At 39.2% G+C, this 24205-nt stretch overlaps 3 protein-coding genes across 3 annotated transcripts; 2 read left to right on the forward strand and 1 right to left on the reverse strand.

The window, feature by feature from the left end:
- Nucleotides 1-7707: 7707 nt before the first annotated feature.
- Nucleotides 7708-8374, forward strand: LOC146572017 (persephin). The gene is made up of 2 exons (XM_085278565.1): nucleotides 7708-7786; nucleotides 7908-8374. The coding sequence occupies exons 1-2, from the start codon at nucleotides 7708-7710 to the stop codon at nucleotides 8372-8374; spliced, it is 546 nt and encodes a 181-aa protein (XP_085134691.1).
- A 654-nt stretch (nucleotides 8375-9028) lies between these two features.
- On the reverse strand, nucleotides 9029-14015 carry wdr83 (WD repeat domain containing 83). The gene is made up of 10 exons (XM_085278567.1): nucleotides 13893-14015; nucleotides 13116-13228; nucleotides 12756-12876; nucleotides 12547-12652; nucleotides 12337-12385; nucleotides 12003-12129; nucleotides 11788-11855; nucleotides 11557-11665; nucleotides 10989-11103; nucleotides 9029-9998 (listed from the first exon to the last, which is right to left on the reverse strand). The coding sequence occupies exons 2-10, from the start codon at nucleotides 13216-13218 to the stop codon at nucleotides 9843-9845; spliced, it is 954 nt and encodes a 317-aa protein (XP_085134693.1). The 5' UTR covers nucleotides 13219-13228; nucleotides 13893-14015; the 3' UTR covers nucleotides 9029-9842.
- Nucleotides 14016-14121: 106 nt separating this feature from the next.
- wdr83os (WD repeat domain 83 opposite strand) lies at nucleotides 14122-18064 on the forward strand. The gene is made up of 4 exons (XM_085276048.1): nucleotides 14122-14293; nucleotides 14781-14886; nucleotides 15953-16050; nucleotides 17673-18064. The coding sequence occupies exons 1-4, from the start codon at nucleotides 14244-14246 to the stop codon at nucleotides 17737-17739; spliced, it is 321 nt and encodes a 106-aa protein (XP_085132174.1). The 5' UTR covers nucleotides 14122-14243; the 3' UTR covers nucleotides 17740-18064.
- Nucleotides 18065-24205: the final 6141 nt, after the last annotated feature.

Below are 24205 nucleotides of genomic sequence, written 5' to 3' on the forward strand. Positions count from 1 at the left end.
ACAGAAGAAGCGAGATTAACAATAAATTGAGAAAATCTCTGAAGTCGGTCTCTGTATTTTTAAGGTGTTTTAGAGTCAGACTCAGACAACAGCATAATAATATGGACAACTTTGGTATGTTGGTATTCAAAGGGGTCTTCAGTTGAACTTTTGGCTACTAATAGACACCCTGAAAATGTTGAAAAACAGCAGTATCCTACACCCTGTGTTCAGTATGAACTTTATCTCACCCCATTCATCACGTTTGGGAAAACTGGATGAGTGTTTGGACAGGAGCAGATATCTGCAGCCAGGTTCCAAAATCTAAGAGCAGATTAATGCCAATGATAATGGAACTGCCTGCCTGTCTTATCACGTACAGGTGAAATGTCACTGTGTCATCATGGTCTAGGAGTTTTCAGCTGATGCCAACAACCTTGCACAGCCTCAATCACAGGAGGTGTGTGTGTGTGTGTGTGTGTGTGTGTGTGTGTGTGTGTGTGTGTGTGTGTGTGTGTGAAATCACCTGCTGCTCAGATTAGCTGGAATGAAGCCCTGTGCATTCTTGTGCCTTGATGACAAACGATAGAGCGTCTCCGCTTGGACCAACAGATTTACGGCATGAATAGGAGAAGCTCCGTGCAAGTTTGACATTCCAAGGCTAAATCCTCTCTGAATATTTCCAGTTACAGGAAGGCTGCTCCCTTCATTCCTGACCCGCTCAGCTCAGACGAGCCCTATATGGACTGACTGTCTGACCAGCTCCTCCAGGAATGCACCAGAGACTGCAGCCAATTAGTATTCATAGAATTCTTGGGGGTAACTGTGACCGAGGACCTGTCCTGGGGCAACCATATCACCTCAGTTGTACGGAAGGCCCAACAGCGCCTCTACTATCTGAGGAGACTGCGGAGCGCACACATTCCCAGATCTCTGATGTTGAACTTCTACAACTGTGCCATCAGCAGCGTTCTGACGTATGGATTTCTAGTGTGGTTCCCCAGCTGCACCAAGGCCGATCAGCAAGCACTCCAGCGGGTGGTGAAAGAAGCTGGCAGAATTATTGGAACAAGTCTGCCAGAGATCAGTAATATCTTCCCCACTCGCTGTCTGAGGAGGGTGCACAGTATCCTGCGGGACCAACATCACCCTGCGCGCCACCTTTTCCATCTGCTGCCCTCAGGGAGAAGGTACAGGTCTATACAGGCCAGAACATCCAGACTGGCCAACAGCCTGTATCCACAGGCTGTGAGGCTCCTGAACTCTCTGCCCCCCTCTCACGGACAATAACCATATCCAACTTCTTAATAGCAATGAACTGGTCTGCATTGGTGCATCATATCTTTATTCTCTTCCCCCTCCTGCCCCCCCCCCCTCTTTCTTAAACAGATAACTATCATATCTGATATCATATCTCACAGTACAATAATATTGAATGGGTTGCATTGTTGTATTTTGTCATGTTTCTCAGGTCTTTGTCTGAATTTCTACGAACATTATTGCTAAGGATTGTCTTATTGCATTGGAGTCACACTGGGTTAAATATGTACACTTGGGTTTTAAGGGGTATTTATTATTTTCTTCTTTTTTTTGGGTTGTATGGAAGCCCCAAACGCAATTTCATTGTTCTTGACAATGACAATAAATAAATAAATACTAAAAATATGAGTGTAACATGTCCTGTTATCAGTTCCTATTTTAAGAGCTTCCTACATGACTATTAGAGTGATAAAAGCCAAATTCATCATGTAGAACTAATTCTTCTTGGATGACACAACTGCAAAACCCTGTGATAGCTCTGCAGTCATCAACACACAGATGCAATATAATACACACGCTCTTACTTTGAAATTGAATCACACTCTTTTTCTTTGATGAACATTAGTTTCTCTGTTTTGGGGGCAGGGGTTGTTGTGTTTGTAGGTTTTGAAACCTACACTGCACACTGTGTATTAAAAAACTTTCCCCATTACATGTATGATGGTGAACTTTTCACTTCATCAAATCAGTTTTTGCAAGGCCACAGTTATCCCAGTTTCTGTCTGAACATGATTATAGGCTGATGGCACTGGTTTAAAGGTAACTGCTATACAAACTTGTATTTGTAACTCAACACTTCACTGATACTTGAAAATGTAGTTAGATTGTGGATAATTATATATTAGAAGCACACTATGTGAGTATATTCAGTCAGTTGATACAAAAAGCACAAAAAAAGTATAATTTGTATAATTTAAGAAGTGTTACAATTTTAAAAAACCTTGGTGACTAAACTCGCTTTGGTACTAACAATTGGTTTAGGCTAAAAAACTAATAACCACATAAAAGCATCTCTGAGTCCATCCTTTAACTTGCTACAGCATGGAGTGTATTGTAGGGCAATGAGGTGTCTTTCTTCGTGTTGGACTGTACAACATTTTCCCACATACTGAGACAATTTCTCACAATTTGACTTGTTCTAGTTTTTCTAAAAGCCGACTTGCATATAAAATTAACAGGTAACAGCAATTTCAAGTGTCATTAGGAGAAAATGTAGAATATATGACAGGAAGAAGACTTTAGGTCCACTGCACTTGCTTAGTGAAGGAGGTAGGAGTATCACAATCAAATGTTTAATGCCTCTCCTTACCCAGGTAGGATAATTTTCCTCATTGTTGAATGGACAGACACTAAGGAAGCAGTACACTCTAAAGGAAATATATCTTTGATTGTATGCATGTGCTTCACAAGATACAAAAAACAAGGTGCTCAGCATGTAGGAATGCAGAGGCAAAGTGTTATGGAGGGCAGTGATTTTCACTTTAAGGATTTACAATGCTTTGCAAATGTAAAAGTAGGCCAGGAACCAGACAGTTTATTAAAAACCTAGAAGTCAAAGAAGCTGTAATGTGGCCTCTGCAAAATTAGGCCAGTCTAAAGAAAATAGAAAAATACAGGCAAGCATTGTTTTTGGATTTGAAGAGGCCACCAGTACATGACCAGTGGCCATGGCTTATTGGAAAGATGTAGATTGTAGATTTCCTGTGTTTAGGATTGTTGTCATGCTGCATGCAGGACAATGACAACTTGACCAAGTTTTACCTGTCATACAGATGGCCTTACATTTGATTCTACAATACTCTGGCATACAGAGGAGTTCATGGTTGACTCGATGAGTGCAAGGTTCCCAGGTCCTGTGTCTGCAAAATAAACCCAACTGACCATGCCACTGTGCTGACAGTTTGTATGAGGTGTTTGTGCTGATCTGTTGTGTTTGGTTTTCACCAAACGTGGGAATGTGCATTATCTCCAGACATCTTCATTTTGGCCTCGTCTGTCCAAAGGACATTGTTCAAGAAGTCTTTTAGTTAGTTCAGATGAAACTCTCCAAAACAAAGCTATGCTGACATATTCATTTTAAAAAGGATTTGTCTGAATAAGGCATACTTGTTCAGTCTTGTTCTAATTGTACTCTCATGAACCTTCATGAACTGAGATGAAGCTCTTGGGGTTTATTTTGCAGTTTCTTCGGATATTGCACATCTTGGGGTGAATTTGCTGGGGCGTCCACTCCTGAGAATATTGTGGCATTGTGTTAGAACACACCTGAATGCTCCAGGACAGCAAACGGACAAAAACTGCTAACACTGCTGAAGATCATTTAATCGAGTAAATGTGATTATCAGCACATGACTTACCATCTTATTTCCTATGTAAGCAGTAAGTGTACTCAGTTTTCCAGGACTCCATAGAGCCTGCCTACAAAGTAGAAAAAGACCTTAATGGCAAGAGGTGTTTGCAGTGGGATGAAAACAAGCAAACAAAAAAGAAAAAACTATTCAAGGTTTGCCTTCGTTTTTAAGTGGGGCGTAACAGTTTGCACAGTGCAGGGCTCCGTTTTATTCAACCAAATAAGAAAGAGATGTTTCAAGCACCTCTGCTCTACATCAGGCCATTGGTTCTCTGTGGTGCATTAAAAACAGCTAGAGACATTGACTCATTTCTTTTGAAATTTTTCTAAATTAGAAACCATGTGTAAACATCAGCAATTGGATCCACAAAATTATATATATATATATATAAAAAAGCACAGTACTTACAGTGATATCAACCTACTTTGTTTTATTTTGACATACAGGTTTTGATACTGCTTTAAATGCTGGGTTTCTAACTTTAGAACAATATCAGTCAGTGTGCTTGATGATGTCTGATAAATAGCATCAGATTTCTATCTTTTCTGTTTTTGTTCATTTACAGAAACTGATGCCACGTTCTTTCCATTCCTGTCTTTTGACAACAGTGGAATTCCAGACGGGCTCGTCACCCTGTAATCCAAAAGGATTGCTCTTGCTCCACTGTATTTCTCCCACCACCTTCTCCCCTTTCCCTGTCTCTTCCTGTCTCTTTAAGAAGTGGAAGGAATGTGTTGGGTCCTTTGCCCTTTTGTTTTCTGGTTTTCTATGCAAATAGCTGGGAAATGGAAGCTTTCTGTAATAAAGGTCTTAATATTCTGAGGACAGCCAACTGAAAGTTTTGTCCAGGCTACATATACATTTACAATAAGACCAAAAAAGATAAGCAAGAATGGCTGGACACATTTAAGTGGTGTCTAGCTGTGGTATTGTGGTGTTTTTCTCTACTTGACTGGTCCTGTTCCAAGTCCTGAATCCATATGGCAATTTAGTCATATGAGAAAGATTTAACCTTTCACCTTTGGTTTTAAAAGAAATTGTTTGTTTTTCAATCGCATTCAATGGTTTTCATCAGAAGATGGAAGCAGCAAGTGTTATTATGTAACTAAAAAGTGGAACATCACTTACCACGTGTGACAAATATGGTCATAATGAGGGGGAGAGGGTCTGCGTACAAATAAGACTCCTGGTGTCAGATGTGAGCGAGCCTGTTGATTTATCCACATCAGTTCAGTGATTGTTGGTCATACACTCTCTTCTCCAGATCAGGAATTCATTTTAATGCCCAAATCCAGTTTCTGAACTTTGCAGACATTTTCATGTTTAAATTTAAATTCCACATACCAAAACACATAAAGAATAAGAGCTAAAGAATTACAAAAGATAAGACGTGCAAATCGTGCTGTGCTGATAGCAAGAATTACAACACAGCAATCACCAGAAAGAACATTAGTTTTACTGAGTCTTCTTAATATTAGAGGTCTGGCTTCAATCCTTTGGACAAAATGAGTGTGTCCAAAGAGATTTTAAGTGTATTTATTACTGCATTAAACAGCACCAGTTCTCATCTATTATACCACTGTTGATATGAATTACTGAAGACTCATCCGTAAGTCTTGAACTAATAATGGCCCACAAAAATTATTGCCAGGAATTTCAATAATTCTTTCAAGGATCAGGCTTTGAAGCCTGAGTAAATTTCTCGATTGAATGAAAAATGAGTATATTTTTAAATAAGCTCTTTAATGGTAAAAGCCTTGTCTATTCATCGAAGACTCAGGCAAATGTAATAATATATAATATAAAATAATATCATATTTTTTGCTCCTCCTGAACTGACTGTTACAAGTTTACCACTAATCATTTTGTCTTCTTCTCGTTTAATTTCTCTATAGGTAGAAGTCGCCACATTTAAACTAGATTTGGTTTAATTCCGTTTTTAAACATTTAAACGCTCACATAAAAACAGAGAGTACAGACTGTCCTGCGGGAAGTAATAAAATCGAAACACAAGGACATTATGTAAACTCCTCGTCTGCTAATTCTGTGTAAAAGCACTTAAAATGTTTCCTCCTGACCTGCTCACAATAACTTTAGTGCATTGGGTCTGTGCACATTTTTACTGCCGTGCAATGAAAACTTACAGGCCTTTTTCTTCGCCTTATATTTTTCAGAGCATTTCTGAATGCTCACAACTTCCGTAGTGCATGTTCAATATTTTGAATATAATGTTGTCATTCATTTGGGATTTTCATGGCATTAACTCTCTTAATCTCATATTAAACATTTACCAAGTGTATAAAATATGACCATGTTCATATTAGAAAACAATTTGGATACAATATGAGCCTTGTGTCATAAAAAGGAGACCTTTTTATAAGATGTTGCTGTTTAGACCAGCCACTTATCCCAAAAGGTGATATGACCCTTCAAAGTTTAGTCAAAAAATTTGCAGAATTAGGAGAAAACATCCAAATTAACAACGCCTGTCTCTGTTACTCTATGTCACGGATACTAGGTTTGCAGTGAAACTACAACATATCCAATCCCCAAGTTATCTCCAATGCATCCATTCGAGTATCAAAGTCTATGAATAATAGATAGAAAGCACTTAAAAGCATAGCAGAAGGTGCTTGTATGAGTGGGTGTAAATGAGGCAAGATGTATAAAGTGCTTTGAGTCCTCAGGTAGAGTAAAAAGTGCTGTATAAGAACCAGTTTATTTACTATTTGTTTTTCAGTGCTGGATTTTTGAGATAATGAGGACTCAAAAATGCAGGACTGAACAAGGCAACTTCAAAGTGGCACATCTAAACATACTCCTATATACTGTACTGTATGTAAATAATCATTGTATTTAGATACATTTTTTTAGGGTTCATTAAATTCGCTAAATTTGCTTTAGCCCAGAGAATATGATATATATACTTTCCGAAAGGAATTTTGAAGCGTTAGAGCACAGGCTTTCCACATCACCTCAGTCCATCTCTAATAATGGATGTCCCAAGCAGAATATCTTTAGTGGGAAGCACAGAGAAAGGCCAAAATAAATGCACAAAGTTTGGTAACTTACAAATGAATTTGAGCTGATTGCATATCTTCAGAATGATAAAGATCATTTGCTAAATAAGGACCAATCGGGCGTTCGCCCTGCATGCGGCTGGCAGAAACTGCCCCCAAATACGAACTTTGATGAAAACGTGAAATTCCAATAGCACTGCCTGTTTGGGCCCTATAACTGTTACATAATCCACATTCTACATATTCCACTTGTCAGCCACACATTGCTGGTGAAATCCCTCAATTTACAGACCAGCTCAAGAGAAGTCACCCAATGTGGAATGTCTGTTGAAGCAGCCCTGTTATGTTCTAATTATAGCCTCCTCTTGTTATTCTTAATGTGTTTCACATTTTCACGTCTCTTGCATTTAATCAAGAAGCAGAACATAAGAGGGCCCAAATATGAGACATTCCACAATGACTCAGTAGGTCTTTTTTATTTCTCAGCCCGTAACACTTCTCATGCATTTCCTCCATTGGTTATTCCCTGTATTTATGTTTGGATAAATTACTATCTATGAATGTTTGACTATTTGCTTGTCTGCATATCTACTGATTCACACAGTCGCACATACCTCTCAGCATTACCAAAGTGACATCACTGTCCACCACTGAGGAGCTTTTAAGAAGCCCTGAGCCTTTGGGAATCCATATTGCTAGGGGCCAGCATCCTCTGGAAAAACATCTGGGAGAATCTCAACAATAAACCAGTGATTTACATCAATTAGATAATCCCAACAGGACAAATTCTGGGTCAAGCGCCCGCCTGCCCTCCTACGCTCCCTGTCAGGCTCAGGTGAGTAGGATAGTCTGTTGGCAAGTAATGGGTTAGTGTCTGTCTCCCCGCTACACCTCCTTGCCTCATCCCTTCACCCCCCCTTATCTCCTGGGGCTATATATTGGAGGTCGCGACTCGTCTGCATCTTAGGCATCACTCGCAGACATACAAACCCACCCCACTTTGATCGACAGCGAAAAACGAAGACCAGAACATAGAGATGAGGTCCCTGTTGAAGTTTGTGGTGATTCTTTTCTGCGTCGAGAGGGGACAAGGCCACTTGCTGAGATCGCTGATTGGTAAGTGAAGACTCAAGTGACGGTTGGAACCGATGACTTTTCGCTTTGAGAATGTGAAAATGAAAGTAAATATAGTTGTAAGTGGGTTTATCAGTTGTATAAATGACTTTGTCTTTTCCAGATCTGAAACGACAGACAGCATCTGCACACATTTCTCCAGATGAGGACAAAAGGAGCAGTTATTCAGCTGTGGAAAACAGCCACATGGAAGCTTCTGGAGTCGGACCATCTTTGAATCCCATCGTACCGATCCCAGTTCGATCACGCCGCTCAGCTCTGGACTCCCAGTGCGGCCTCCACTCCATCCTGCTGCAGGTTCGGGACCTGGGGCTGGGCTACGACTCAGATGAGACTATTTTATTCAAGTATTGCAGCGGCACGTGTCCCCGTGTGCGCTCCAACCACGACCTCACCCTCACCAACCTGCTGCTCACTGGACTTCTCCCCAGCCCAGTGCTCGGGGAGCTGTGGCACAATGCACCGTGCTGCAGGCCCACCCACCACGAGGACGTGGCCTTTCTTGATAACTCGCACCGATGGCACAAGGTGGAAAAGCTGTCAGCTGCCGGCTGCAGCTGCGTGGGCTAGATGGCTGAGAGTAAACGGGTACTGTAAAAGGGGGACATGAACTTGGCGAACCTTCTCTTGTAATCTCTGTAAATGAATGAACTTTTGTTCTTTCGTGGTGTGCAGTTAATGAAGCGGAAATCAGTTCTTATGAAATGAGAAACTCAATAAGCTGAAAATAAGCTGTTTTCTTTATGACTTCTGGGTGAAAATATCAAAACTACTTAAATGTTTGATTGCAGTTGCTGTTCTCATTGACTCAGTTTTAATGGCATGTCCGCTAATAATATGTGTTTATGGGGCATTAGAAGTTATCTGTTCAAAAGTGCATTGATCGTTTTTTGTCTTTTAATGAAAGCTTTACTATTTTATTATTGCTAACTGATTTTTGTTGTAAATATTTTCTGATCTAAAAGGGTAAACTAAGCTTACGTGTCAACGCAATTCTTCAACAACAACGTGACCATTTTGTAAATACACTCATATGTATTTATTTAAACTCTTTGGTGCGATGTTGGGGTTGAATAACAGAACTGACATGTACAAAGCTGCGTAGACACGCCCAGTGGTTCGACAATCACTGCGGATTGCAGTGGACAGTTTTTTGTATGTAAGATAAAATGTATGTATGTAAGATAAGTTATTTATTTATTTGATACTTTTTTGTCATTCTCATTATATTTATTTTACAATTACAAATTACATTGCAAATCTACGATGTCCACAATCTCTGATAAAAATAAACTCTTGCTGACCACATCTGTATTTATGGGAGTTTTCTTAGTTGAAAAAGACACATGCAGTAAATGCGTTTGTGTAATTTACACAATGTTTATTATTGAAGGATTTTATATATATAAAAAAGAATGGCACAAATACAAAAATCACTCATTTTGCAAGCTTGTCTGTTTAACTTGTGGATTTGAAGTGGATTCACAATCACAATGTTTATGTCTGTGAACCAAAGCCAAGTATTTTTCTTTCTTTACTTTTTGCCTCTATATGAGTTGGCTGGTTTGTTAAGGATTCACTTGTCTTCTCGTCAGACTGATTACAAATTAAGAATTTAGTTTACTGATGTAACTCAGCTTCAAACAAAAACAACTCTAATACTTGGAACTTTTTAAGAATTAAACAGTTTCTTTTTAAGATTTTATTCAAGCTGAACCTTTTTCACTTTATTTATTTTTGAGTGGAACACAGAAATAAAATTAAATGGAGGAACATTTCTATTTAGCTCTGATAAAAAGCTTGGTTTCTCAGGCATGTCCATTATCACTGGGTGCACACCTAATCCCATTTGATTAGTATGCCAGAGAACAGGTTCTCCTGGTAAGACTCACATAACAAACACTATAGTGATAACTCCAGCACCAAATCCAGTGTTTCCAGGCACAACATCTGGCTGTGGGAGGAACAGGTTTGTGCGCTTCTCTAAGGTCCGTAAGATAGACTGTATGTACAGACAGCAGGTTCTTGTTTTCACCCTCTACGTGGCTATCACATCCTCCTCCATCTCCTCTTGCTCTGCGCCCCACACTTGGACACGCCCCTCCATAGCTGTGAGGAGACGGGTCTCTGTAGGGTGGAAGGACAGGGACTGGACAACTGCTTTCCCCACCGGCAGCTTCAACGACAAAGACCCCTGAAAGTAAAACAAGCAAAAATGTTAGTTTGGATGCTAGACTGTATGCTTTTAGTAAAGAATTTTTGTGTGGGTTTGACAAATAACCTCCACTATTCATTATTTTGTCACAAAAAATCACACAGGTTCTACATGATAATGATCTGCTGGGGGTTTGCACTGAGAACGCTCTATTTCCACCCACTGTGGTTCTGACTAACTCTTGCATTTCACCTATTATTTGAACAAGACATGCAATGTTTTTCATGTATTAGACGTTTCTGAAGACGACATTTTCAGACCATTGGTTGCCATCATTTTCTGTGAAAATCCAAAAGATGTGTTTCTTATTCAGTACTTCAGTGCTTCAATCCATCCCTGTGCTCTCATTTCCAAAAGTGGGCAACATTTTGGTGGCAATCAGATTAGCAAATTAGCTGAGATTAGCCAGCCTGCTGCTAAATTTATAATCCCAAAATATATCTGCATTAGCAGTAAGGCTAAAATAAGACACTTGAATGACCAAGTGGGAACTTAACCATCAGTGGAAATGCACAGTCAGGATTAGCAAGGCTAGTTGTGCATATTAAATCCACCTCTACGCAGTCTTTTTCCAGTAAAAAGTTAGTATACCAGCTAAAAAAATATTGTTTTTGAGCCTTTAAACTCACAGAGCTGATCTGGTAACTTAGCGGGCTATTTTGAAATTCAATTCATCAGCTAATGCTATAAGCTAACCATCACTAGATTTGTGTAGCAAAGCTAGTTTACACTCTGGATCTTGCCTGCTTAAGATATCATTTATAAAATGATACATGTGTCTGGAAATGCTACTTGATTATCTTCCCTGGTTACTACACCTAACTGTGATACTAACAAATGATTACAGATGTAAAACCACATTGATGCAAAAGTGACTGACAGAATACAGATGTTGTTCACTTCATTTAATAACAGTTGTTTTCTGCAGAGGCCCTTTAAGTACCCTTTGAAAATCAAATTCATAGTTACCTCCACCAGGTCCCAACAGTAAACGTGTCCGTCCTCTGAGCAGCTCAGGACGTGCGTGTCTTTACTGGACAGGCAGCAATCCAATTTGTAGCCCTTCATCTTGTGTCCGGTATACCTATAAAAACAAGTATATGATAAAAACACGAGTTAAAAAACGTATTTACATCAGTAAACCGTACCATTTAGAATCTTGTAATGATTCACTATAATTTAACTGCGCTCTGTGGTAAATTTCTAAATTTCATTTTATGTCATTTGGACCTGAGGTTATGTTAAATGTTGAGGTATCTCGAGTGATGTCATTCGGACATTATTCAAGAGCACAACCAACGGTCGCGAGGGACAAATGTATGTTCTCTGACAAGCTGATGGGTGGTTCCTGGCTGCTGCTGAGCGAAACTTGTTGCAAAGAAAATATTGCAACCAGTCAGCTTGTCAGGGAACAAGTTTTCAGATTTCAGTTAGTAACAAAAAGGTAACAAAAAAACAATACTTCTTGTATTGCTTTTACTTTATGAAGCCATAGTGGCAGCACATCACACTCTAAGTGAAAACAATCAGCACTCACTCTCCCAGCATTTCACCGGTGCTCTTGTCTAGAAGTCTGAGTGTTGAATCCAAGCTGGAGCTCAGGGTGCACTGACCATCTTGACTGAAACACACACAGGTAATAGGACCTGGAACGCAAGGATAAAAACACTTCAGTGGTTTTATATTTTCAGTGAAACTGTTTTGCTACAAAAATCAGTTTAAAACAGTAATATCTGCTGAGATTAAACTTTAGAGTTAGATTACTAACTGCTGATGAAGTCAACATGTAGCTGTCCCATTCTCAGGTCGTAGCGCCTCACTCTGCCGTCCACCGACCTAAAACACAAGATCATTATTATTATAAGCTGCCATAGCAAAAATGAACAAAACAGTTGAATAAACGAATCAAATCTCTGTTTTTAAATTGTGAAACTTTTAACATGCAGGTTGTTTTTTTTTTTCAACTATGTCTGAAGTGCTGACCCGGTGAGCAGCTCGTGTTGTGCCACCTTGAGGCTGCTGATGCCGTCCCGAGCTTCGTCTAGAACCTGGATTGGCTCATATCTTCTGGATCTGGTGTCCCAGCACCGAACCGTCCCGTCTATGGACCCTGAATGACGAGAATACATAAAAATGAAATGCAGTAAATACAAATGTAATAGTTTACACATTTGCTAGGCAAATACGAGAAATACTAAAAAGAGTTCCATTAAAGCATGGAAACTTTGAGAATTTACAGATAACTGACTTTGACATAAAGCAGACACCGGTTAAAACATCCACATTCCATAAATAATTTAATGTCATTATGACTCACCAGACAATATGACTGTTGCCTCCTCATTAAACTGCACGCAGTTAACTTTCTGCAAAGGAAAATTTGAAAAGGAGACATACAGTAAATATTACATAAAACAAGTACACAGGCACAAACAACAGTGCAGCCGCCATGAAAACATGCAGATGTTTTTCAAATGAAATACCACGATGCCCAAAGTGAAACAGAGCTAAAAAGAGAAGGACCCACCCCGGCATGACCCCTGAGTTTGCGTGTGACCTGGCCAGTGGCAACGTCCCACAGAATCACCGTCTTATCTGAGCTACATGAGCAAATCTGGCTGTTGTCATAGGACCTGTGCAAAGAGCCAACGAGAAAAGGTCATTCATTTATATTACTTCTGATCCTATATTCCTGAGACTAAAACCCTGTGGACAACCCAATGGTAATTCTCTCACCCATCTGCATCCAAAACCTCATATCCATGACCACTGTACGTCTTCAACAAGGTGCCTCGGCTCGTACTCCACAGTTTTAAAGACTTGTCACTGCCACAAGACAGCAGGTAGTTCCCATCAACTTAAAAGACATGGCACAGAGACAAGCTGATATAAGTGGATAACTCAGAACTGAGGAATAGAGCTTACATACTTTGAACTAATGAAATAAAGAACATATTTTATTGAGTTGACCTGAACTTGTAATATTTTATTATGCATATATACATTACAACCAGATTTAGCAATTGAGTCTGTTCAGTCTGTTCAGCCAGCAGCTGAACAGACTGAACAGATAATTTTGGTGGGGCTTTTTCTTACTGTTGAAGCGAACAGCCCTGACAGCTCCTTGCTGACAGTCTATGGTCCTGAGAAGATGTTGAGGAATTTGAGGAGCCTGAGGTCTGGGCTGAGGAAATGCCATCACTTAACCTCTGTTTAAAACACACACATACACACAAACATTTTAGCTACCCACATTAACATCTCCTTCTAAAATGAAAGTCAGAAGCAAGACAGAATACATGTGTATGAATGGGAGAGAGGCGGGTGTTATGGTGATGATGCAAAGAGTAGTAGTGGCACTGCAACACTGGGGGAGATTAGAATTAGATTAGATCAGAGAGACAGCTCAGGTCGAGCAGTTTGGAGACAAAGTCAAAGAGCCAAAGCTGAGGTGGTTTAGACCATAGTATTGAACAAAGGATGTGGAGGTGCCACGTGTGAGGGAAAAGACGAAGACCACAGAGAAGACAAACTGATGATATGAAGGACATGCTGTGGCGATCCCAAACTGTTAAATTCTTCTGAAAGTAGTAGTGTGCTGTAGATTTAAGACAAGAGGTTTACACGGCTACAAAAATTTAAGCTGGTTACGAGTATGATATTACGGAGTATATGATATTCATACAGAAAGGACAGGTTTTTTTATTAGCTTTCACAAAAGCACTACATACCAACAGAAGTATTTAAACTATTTAAGTTACATCACGGATACATTTTGTTAATTTCTCCTTATTCCATGAATGACTTAAAAGACCTCTTGACTAAAAGCAGTCAATTTTATTTACTTCTATGTAACTTATTTCGCTCACTTACTTTTACTAAGACACAGTTTCAGGGACGTGTCATGTTTGCATTCTTGATTAAAAGCAACGTTTCTGCTCAGTTTGTAGCTACAACCGGCTCCTTTAAATCATTTCTTCCATGTTTGTAGCACAGACACGCAATGCATCATGGGAACACTTATTCCCGTCAAAATAAAAGCTCAAATAGCATTTACCGCTTTGATATTGGCCTATGGATTGGGTTAAGCTTTTATTGTTAAATACACCGGAAACGACTCTCTCTGTCGACGCTTTTCCTGAAGTGGCTGGTCAGCTGTCTGTCGGTTTTCGGTGTTTAAACTTATTTTCATTTGCTTACAGTAGGAACACCTTGAAACATACTATGTCATCCAACAATATGGCAGACCCGAGGAGGCAAAATAAAATCTTAAGGTGGGCGTTTAAATCAGTAAACAAGTTTCTACGTTATAGAATAGAGCTAACAGCTAGCTAACCTATATCATTTATAATGAGTGAAGCCTGAAAGGATTAACTGGGCGAATTAGCTGTAGGACTTAATATATACTGCTCTTGGTTGTTTAATTTTTTCCATGACACAAAATCGTCGTGACTAACCCAACCTGTTCCCATTTTGGTTTAACCGTTATTTACCATTGTGATTGTCAATGGGTCTCTTTTGAGTTAGCTGTCAGTCAGTAGCAGTTTTCATAAAGATGTACAATGGTTAACTAAGAGGTTGTTGTAGGGAAAATGTTAACAGCTGCAAATCAAAAACAACCAGTACCAATAAATTAGGCAATAACTTGTAAAATGTGTGTTTATTTATATAAACTTAAGACCAGAGATTTTAACAGTGACCAAGAAACAGTAAGTTTCCCTTTTAGTTGTCTTTGGTTAAAATACGTTTGTGTTGTGACAGGTACAAACCTCCCAGCACAGAGACCAACCCGACACTGGAGGACCCCACGCCTGACTACATGAACCTGCTCGGCATGATCTTCAGCATGTGTGGACTTATGCTCAAGGTGACCTACACACACACACAGCCCTCCTCACACCAAAACTCTGACTTCCATCTCCTTTGTTCTCTGCATGTTTGTGTGTCCACATAAACATGTGTTGCCCAGGAAGGATAGACCTTAGTCCCATTCATTCCATTTAGAAGATTAAAAGTAAACCTGCCTTTTTAGATGAAAGGATGAACAGCAGCTATTGACGTGACCACAAAGGACACGATGAGTGGGGGGGAAAAAAGACGATAGAGCTGAAGTCATTCATTCAAGGTCCAAGGAGAACATTTTTATAACTGACTTTCTTTCAATCACCAACGGGTCATTTTTACTCATTTTTGATTCAAGTCAAAAATTTTAGAAAGAGCATCTTAAATTTTAGGCAAATGCTGGGAATTATTGCATTTGGTGTTTTTAAAGATGGTGTACAAACAGTGGCAACACCTAAAAATGTACTCTCTTGCTGTTTTCACATTTGCACTTAAGCTCTGAACTTTTGTACACATTACTCAAAGGATCCCTGTGTGAGAATGCAGCTTTCTGAATCAGTTGGAGCAGGCATTAAACACACTTTACTCTCTTCCAGCTCCTCAGTATATAAAACCTGTGGTCTTATTTTGAGCCCATGTGATTCATGTTCTTTCTGTTCCATTCTCTACTCAATACTGTAACTAAGGATTTAGTGATTTAGAGGCTTGTTTGAAAACAGATTTCAGGACCACCCTTGGCTTCAGACTAGATTTTTCCTGGAATGCTGTTATCCTATTTGGACCTCTGTCCAAATGGGATAACAGATGCTCAACACAGCATAACCCCCACACGGGTTATGCTGTGTTAAGCATCTCTGTATGCTTTCTGTGATACGAGCACTTCCAGACCACATAATTGTTCCTCATGTACTTCATGTACCAGTTAAGAGCAATTTAGGAGCTGTGCTGTTAGATGCCCCTCTATTTCTTTAGCAGATTTCAGCCTTGCAACTTTTTCACCTTTTTTTTTTTTTTTTAAAAAGGTGAAAAAGCTAATAAGCTCGTCAGAACATAAAGACAGTCTAAAGCTGACTCATGTGTTTGTGTTTCAGCTTAAGTGGTGCGCATGGATTGCAGTCTACTGCTCGTTCATCAGCTTTGCAAACTCCCGAAGCTCAGAAGACACCAAACAGATGATGAGCAGCTTCATGTGAGTGTACCATCCCATCTGTGGATGCACTATAAACACACTACGCAATGCATGTGTGGCAGTCCTTCGTAGATTGTTTAATATTTATCGATGTTGAAGGCATTTGATATAAAAGTAAAATTTTTTGGCTCGAACTGGAACAAACTTAAACTATTTTTGTTAGTTCTTAGTTATAATGGCAAGTAAAATGAACAAATGTTTAGATTATAGGAGAGGATTTTGCATTTTTGAAATTGGAGTTTAGACCTATTGTCTTGCTGCAACTGCAAGTCCAGACAAGCCAGCTTTAATGTCCAAAAGCTTTTAAATGTGTGACCTGTGATGGACTGAGCAGTGAAGGAAACTTAGCCACAGGTTAAAGTCCAAAAAAATGATTTTTTTTATTTAACCCAAAAAACGTAATTGGTTAACTCATGCAAAAAGAATCAAAATCTTGGGCCCATAAAAGAGGTCAAAATAACAAAACTCTACTCAAAGTTGACAACACAACTGATAACTCAAACAAACTGACCTAACTTAACGAGACAAAGGGGAAACTTAAATAGTGGCTGATCAGCCCACAAAAACAGGAGAAGGGGTAAAAACACACAAAACCTAACAAAACCAAACATAATGAACTCCAATCCCCCCCCTGGTCCTGAGTTATGGCGTGAACCAATTTGTAGTCTTCCTTTAAAGCTCGCTCCGCCCCTTTTCCACCTCTTGGCTCCTTAATCAAGGGACTGGAACAGCTGCAACTAAGGTAACTCAGAAAACAAAAAATTAATCATACATAACAGTGTAAACTAAAATGTGCGCACTTATTTTAGAATGCAGTGTTATGTGGATATGTGAATTAACTCTAAACCAAAACCAGTTATTTATTGTCCTGTAAATTAATTCCTATATTTAAAGAAAGAAATGTGAATGCAATGTTACTAATAAGCCTCTACACTAACATGGTGGGTATTACCACTGTGTGGCTGTAAGTGCAGCCGTCACAGACCCCTCTAGGTGGTATGTTCGCCTATAAAGAGCACTACAGTAGGGCACCTGTCCAGGCTTCACAGACAGATTTGCAATGAGGAAAACCTTGTCCATTGTCTGAATGACGTCGTATTAAAAATGAACCTAATGCACTCAAAGATTAGTAATGCAAAATGTTTGGCTCGGCAAATAATGTCGGACGACGAGTTAAAGGCACCAGCCTTGTGTGTGTAGAAGCTGGTTCAAGGCCAAATTTAGGACACTGGTATCCTTGTGTTATTAAACAACGGAAAGTGGCTATGCAGGATAAATGGACAGTGGAGAGCAAATATGACATTGAGGTTATCAGATGAAAATGGTCCCACGTTTGTGGGTGAATTTATGCCATAGAAGCTTCAAAAGGTTCAGGCACAAATTCTACTCTTAGCTGTGCTCAACTGCAGTATTTCATAATACCCAAAGTATTCAGCAAAATAATACAATTAAAAGCAACAAGGAGTGTGTTTTTGTTTTGTAAGCAGTGTAACAATGAGTCATTTTAAAGAGCTCCCCTTTGCAGAAAAAGGTGCTACAAAGCAAAATTTTAACATGCCTTTAAAAACCCAAATTTCACAGTTTTCATGATGGTTTGAGCCCATTTTCTGTGCTGTCTTCAGGCTGTCCATCTCAGCAGTTGTGATGTCCTACCTCCAGAACCCACAGCCAATGTCACCGCCATGGTAACCAAGGGCCAATCTCAGGAGAGAGCAGAAGTTAATTGTGGATGCAGGAGTGGGTGACGGCACATCTGACTGAATCCCCCGGCCATCTATGAGCATAAACAGAGACGAAGAAGAGCATAATGTAATAGAGAGAAAACAGACGAGCAGGAGAGGTAGACAGCAAGGACAGCTCTACGTCAAGATAGAAAGATAAAATATCTTGGACTTCTGTTATATCTTGGGTTGGTAAATATCTTGGTTTCTCTGTTTTTTCTGTTTATAACCTTTTCTAAGTCTTTTGCTTGTTCATGAACTGATGTTGTCAATAAAGTTGTACGGTTTTAAAAGGATCTGCTGGCTTTTATTACTCTGGAGGAAAAGTGTTAAGGATTTGCTTATATGACATTTAAATTGTTTACTTGGCCTTAAATAAATATTTTAACATCTCATTTTTGTGACGCTCGGGTACATTTGACAGGTCACAAAATAAATAACAGACTTTGACACCTCCTATCAAGTTAATCTCTCCCCTATTTACAGTTTGGTTTATTCCACAAAGCTTCACCATCATAGTGAATTACACTAAGTCCTACTGAATCCTCCTGCGAATACTTGGATGTTACTGTATGTCAGTGTTTTGATGCGTGCTTAATTAACCAGGTATGCAAATCCCAGAAAGTTAATTCTGTACGTTTGGATGTAGAGTTTCCAGTGGGAGATACAAACGCTTCACCCAAAACTAAATCTGTCTGAACAGAGTCAACATTCTTGGATCTGCATGTCTCTCACCCTTTCCACAACTGCTAACCGCATCTGCTTTAAACTTGTCAGGTACACAAGTGTTTGTTTGCATGCCTTTCTGAACTCTCAGCCCTCTTAACCAAAAGTCTAACCATCATCAATAAGTTCTAAAACCCATCCTTAAGCTGTTGTTGGTCCCCAGATACTTCAAGGAATCCACCATCACTCCTGTCTCCAAGAAACCGGTGGATTCATGTCTTAAGGACTACCATCCTGCACCAGACAACACGAAGAACATGTCTGCTCTTCCATCCCTGACATGTTGGACCCTCTTCAATTTGCCTTACCAAAAAAACAGACCCATCAACCATGCCATCGTGTTGGCAATATACACTGTGCTCACCCATCTGAACAAGGGGAATACGTATATAAGAATGCTCTTCACTGATTACAGCTCTGCATTCATCACCATCATTGCTCTGAAATTGCTTCCAAACATCAGAGGTGTTAAGGTTGAAAGGGTCAGCAACTTCAAGTTCCTTGACATGAACACTACCAGGGGTCTCTCCTGGAACCTTTACAGACACTGTGGTCAGAAAAGCATGTCGTTGTTTAAACTTTCTAAGGAGGCTTAGGAAGTTTGGTATGAACCCCCAATATTTCCTCAACCTTCTACAGGAGCACTATCGAGAGCCTGTTGAAGGCCTGTGTGACAGGTTGGTATGGGAGTTGATTTGCCAACAGTCAGAAATCACTGCAGAGTGGTGCAGGTGGCAGACAACATCACTGGCAAGTGATGTAGCCATTACGGGCATTTATCTCCAGCCGAGTGAGCGTGAGGCCCACAGCATTATCAAGTATCATAGTCACCCAACACATAAGGACTTTTTAAAATTTTATTTTTCTATGCTTTTTTCATGGTTTTTAAACTTACATTGCTATTTATCTGGTGACATTTTTAGATGCTGAGTGACTTGTTTTGTCTTGTCATACACATTTCATTATAATGTTGACCCAATGTTAACTTACATAGGACAAATAAAAATGAAACTGAAAATAGTAAGGTAGATTACTACATTTTAGCACTCATACAATTATATTAAAAACTGGAATTCATGGAACAGTTATATTCCTCCCACCAGCAAATGCATTTGCACCCAAGTCTTATGTAATATACACGTACAGACGTGTGTGACCAAAGAAGTATGCTCACAATTCTCTTTATGAGGTATGGTGTTGAACAATTACCAAAAAATGTGGTAATGGTATTAAGGCTGCATTCATTTTTTAAATTATTGCCAAAAATATATTTTCTGAAGGTGGTGAAAGTGATCTTGATTTTTGAACTATTGGACCATAAAATTCTAATCAGTCCTTCATAAACTGGAAAAAAACTCCCCCGAGCCTCTCAAGACCTATCACATTACTATTAATAAGGCAGACAACCCAAAGGTATTCTCCTGCATATATATGCAGGAGAATATATATGTGTTCGTTTGTTACCTTGGTTATGTTCTTGACAGCATTTGCTTCCATGTCATTCTATCTGTAAATATCATAGCTTGAAATCTTTTGAAGGAATTCTGATCAAGCTTTGTAGGGCTGTGGAGTCAGGTCATGTTAACAATTCATTAAGATTTTGATGATTTATTGGTCAAAAATGGACAAACAGCCTTATAATTCAGAATGTAGATTCTTGTGTGGTGTGTCAACATATAAAAGTACCATATAAAGATTTAAAATATCATGTCACAACTGACCTTTGACCTCTCCATCTATGTCCGTAGATTTATCTGAATCTCAAACTGATAATAATGCTATATAGAGCTGTTTAACACTATGTTTCTTACTGACATTGTTTGTACTGACAACATTTATGCATATACGGAATGATATATGGAGATTCTAAATATCACATTACAGTTTGCATCTAAATATCATGTCAGATTTGACTTCTGATCTCACTTTTACATTTCACATCTGCCTTTCTTTCAAGTTCACCCCAAAATGTGTTACATCTTTAAAAAAGTATTTCCTAGTTAGTTAGAAATATACTTAAGTACCATTAAATAATAAGCTCAAGTTATTCATGTCCACTTCTTTACAAATCAATACCTTTTATCCATTACCCACTGCTACATAATGATTGTATATTTGAAGTAAACATCATTTACTGCACTATAAACTTGTTAAATAAGGTTTTAAAAGAGTAAAGATACTTATACTTAAATGCTGCCCTGAGAGTGAGCTGCCTTGGTCGAGGTTTGCACCATCTGTGTGCTTCTTGTTCAACTCAGTTTTCTTCCTCTGGTGATCCACAAATCTCCTACATTAACTCTACTCTCCACAGTTTAGATGCACTAGTTAAAACAGTCCACAGCTTATAAAGATCTTTTACATTACCTCAGAGTATACTTCAAAGTTTTCCGTTTCTGATTGTACACTTTTCCTTCTTTGTTGAGGAGCAGTAATCGCCGCCACACAAACACACACTCACCCTTTAGTCTTTGCTTCTCCAGTGTCTCATTCAGCAAGGGCACTGAGCACAACTCATGCAGACACCTACACTTTGTGTGCTGATGACAGACAAGAAGCTGGAGAGTCAGCTGGATGTGAGACTGATTTAGTGGCTTATAACTCATGTCCCCCCAGGCCTGGTTCCACCACAGCCATGCCAAGTGGGCACTTGAGCTGCTTGGCTTGCTGCCACATTTACAGCAGAATCCATTGGATTTTCCCCTGATTCTGTCCTGAGTCAAACTGCTAACTGAATTGTTTTTGAAGCCCTTAAAGAAGCCAGTTTTGTAGTTTTTCCTTTCCATCTGCTCCAGTTGTTTGTGATCCATGGGGAGGATATTGAATTTGGCTGAGTTAGCAGTTATCGTCAGCGCCCGATCAATGGGCTGCATAATTTGGATATTGAAAACTGCCACACTTAACTGAATGGAGATCTTAAGTTCATTGGATGACTGGCTGGAGGCAACTGTAATTAAATCTAATCTCACTGTTTTGCTCTGCCTCATCTGATCCGAGGACTGTAAAAAGACTGCTGGACAGGTGTGTGTCTAACACTAGAGGGCACAGTGGCATCACAAATGAATAAATCTCTGATGAAATAATAACACAAGTTTAGGTGAGTGTTATTAAATTCACAGTAACTTTATACATGAAATAGTTAAATATTTGGCATTTTCCCTAAAATGATTTAAAGATCAAATAACAGAATAATCACTATATTTTTTAATGATGCACAAAAAGTGGAAGATGGCCTACCCTGATTTTTTTTTTACCACTGCAAAAAAAATTGTCTCACTATTATTATCATAAGGATAAAACATAGTCCATAAAATGACGTGTTGATGATATTAAAATTTCTGCATGTCCTGCTGGACTGCTTTTATATCAGTGAGTCAGTACATTACCCTTTCTTCTGCTTAGTTAAGCAGCTATTCCCCTGACAAACACAGGAAGACATGGGCTAATCCTGCATTCCACCTTAGAAACCTGTGTCATAAAGCAGGTCATTTCCAATAACTGTTTGCTTTCAAGAATGAAGAATGTGAAGTAAATTGCAGGGAAAAGATTGGATGACTTCCAAAATTATAAACAGCTCTGAAGTTATTACTTGAATATACTTTGCCTGCATTTCTTTTCTCTGTTACTGAAGGGCAAATTTTAACGATTATAGGGAGATGTGGAACCAGTCCGCTCTGCCAAAGTAAGTATTTCCTTAATCAGCTGAAGAAAACCCAGTGCTTAATTTGTCCTGAACACAGAGAGGTTGCTGGTAAAACAAATAGAGTGAAGAGAAAATTTTTGTGAATTTTGTTGAAATATTAGCACTACCTGGAATATGCTGAACAACGCATGGATGCAGCTGTTACAGCTAAGCAAAAAATGTGATCATTTTTGAAACTGCACAGCAAGTGCAGTTTTTCTGCACTTGCTGTGAGTGACAGCAAAATGCAGCAGGCAAGAGATGGTAAAGTGTCTTATGTTTGACTACAGTATGAGCCAGTTAATTATGTGCTGCTGCTGCATGTTGACAAGTCCCAACTGAATGTGGTTTTTGAGCCCGTCATTTGCATGCTGCAGTTCCAACGTGCCATGCTGAGCCAAGACATAGACTCCATACGTCACTGATACGTCTTCCAGCACATAAAAGATAATACTGACATGTTAACAAGGTTAAAGACTTGATTTTCAAATGGGATAATGGTTAAAATTTATCAACAGTTTACGACTGTATATAAACCAATAAATAAGAAAGATTATGAAGTTTGAACAGTGCACACTCTCTTAATGACACGTAATGAGGGGCTACATTTAAAATTGGTCATTATTTTCATATGTTGAATGATATGATTACAGTGATAACATGGGGTGATAAAGTTAAGTACTATGAAGCCATCAAAGACTAAAATTTTTATTGTAAGGGTAATTCTAACATTCCAACCTGGAGTTTTACCCCTGGCTGTCAGACTGTGTCCCTATTTGCCCGGTATATATTTATTTACTGTATTAGATCGCATCCTTTGCAGATTCTATAGTGCAGCAGTCTCTGTACCACAGCCCATGTGAGCTGTGATCAGGCATTAAAGTGCATGTGTGTTAACGCGTGTAAAGCTCATTGAAACCCCACCGAGTCTCTGTTACTCTGGCAGCTTTCTGCGTCCTCAAATGAGGTTAAACTGCATTTATGGCTGTTAGATGGGAACACCAGCACAGTGGGTGAGAAGATGCTGAGTTGGTATTCTGCGTCACCAGCCTGTCACGCACTCACTCTTTGTGCATGGAATAATGCCAAGACTCGGGGGGCAAGCATGCACAGAAAACTCAAATGGTAGGCTGCACAGTGTTACCGGTGCAATGGCACGGGTTTTCCATGTGCAGCACAGTTTGACACCGAATTCTAAAAAAAGAGAAACTAAGTCAACATAGGTCCTGTAGCTTTAACCTATAAATCTGCCTGAAAATGATCTCCTTTGTGATCTCCGTTGTCTCTATTTTAAGGAGACACACTGGGGAATGGACCATAAAACATAAAAATAGAGACAGAGGTGAAATAATCTAACATGGCAAATAATAGTTTTCATATATCTGAAATTTGTATCTTTATAGCCTATAATCATAAACAATCATAAAATGAAATAAAGCCAGTTCCTCATAGGTTTTAACCATGTACAGCCCTGTGCACAGATACTCTATCTGCTTCGACTCTCAGCAAAGCAAATATGAGAAAAAGCTGATGGGGGAATTACATAAACACCTCGATCAGAGCATCAAGGGGATAGTCTGAAGAGTGTGGATGAAGAAAATGAAAGAATTTATAACATCAAATTACACAACGACAGTCCTGGTTAGAAAAAAATACAATAAAAAAGTAATTTAATTTAAATAGACAAATTAAAATAAAAAAATAAGTAAAAGTCAATCAGATTTGAAGATCATGCAAGACAAATAAAGTGTCTGTACTTACAGATCACAGGCTATTATAGCCATGCTCAGTGCGTCAAAACACTACAACCTATAAATGAAGTCGATCTGAATAGTAGGAGAGAGGACAGAGAGAGAGAAGGGGGGGGAGTAGTGGATGAGGAGCATCAACCCACTGACCGAAACGTCCTTTTAAGAAGAGCAGACCACAACTGACTGGAAAAACATATCCTCCATAGCTCTCCAGTTTCCCTGGTGACTGTTCGTCCTCAAACAACATTATCGCATCTGGGCTCTTTAGTGCGCGTTGC

Source organism: Mchenga conophoros, linkage group LG6 (genome assembly GCF_057382185.1).
Source record: "Mchenga conophoros isolate Kocher_MC1m ecotype Shallow Benthic linkage group LG6, M_conophoros_male_GT1.1, whole genome shotgun sequence".
In the NCBI taxonomy this organism is placed as follows: domain Eukaryota; kingdom Metazoa; phylum Chordata; class Actinopteri; order Cichliformes; family Cichlidae; genus Mchenga; species Mchenga conophoros.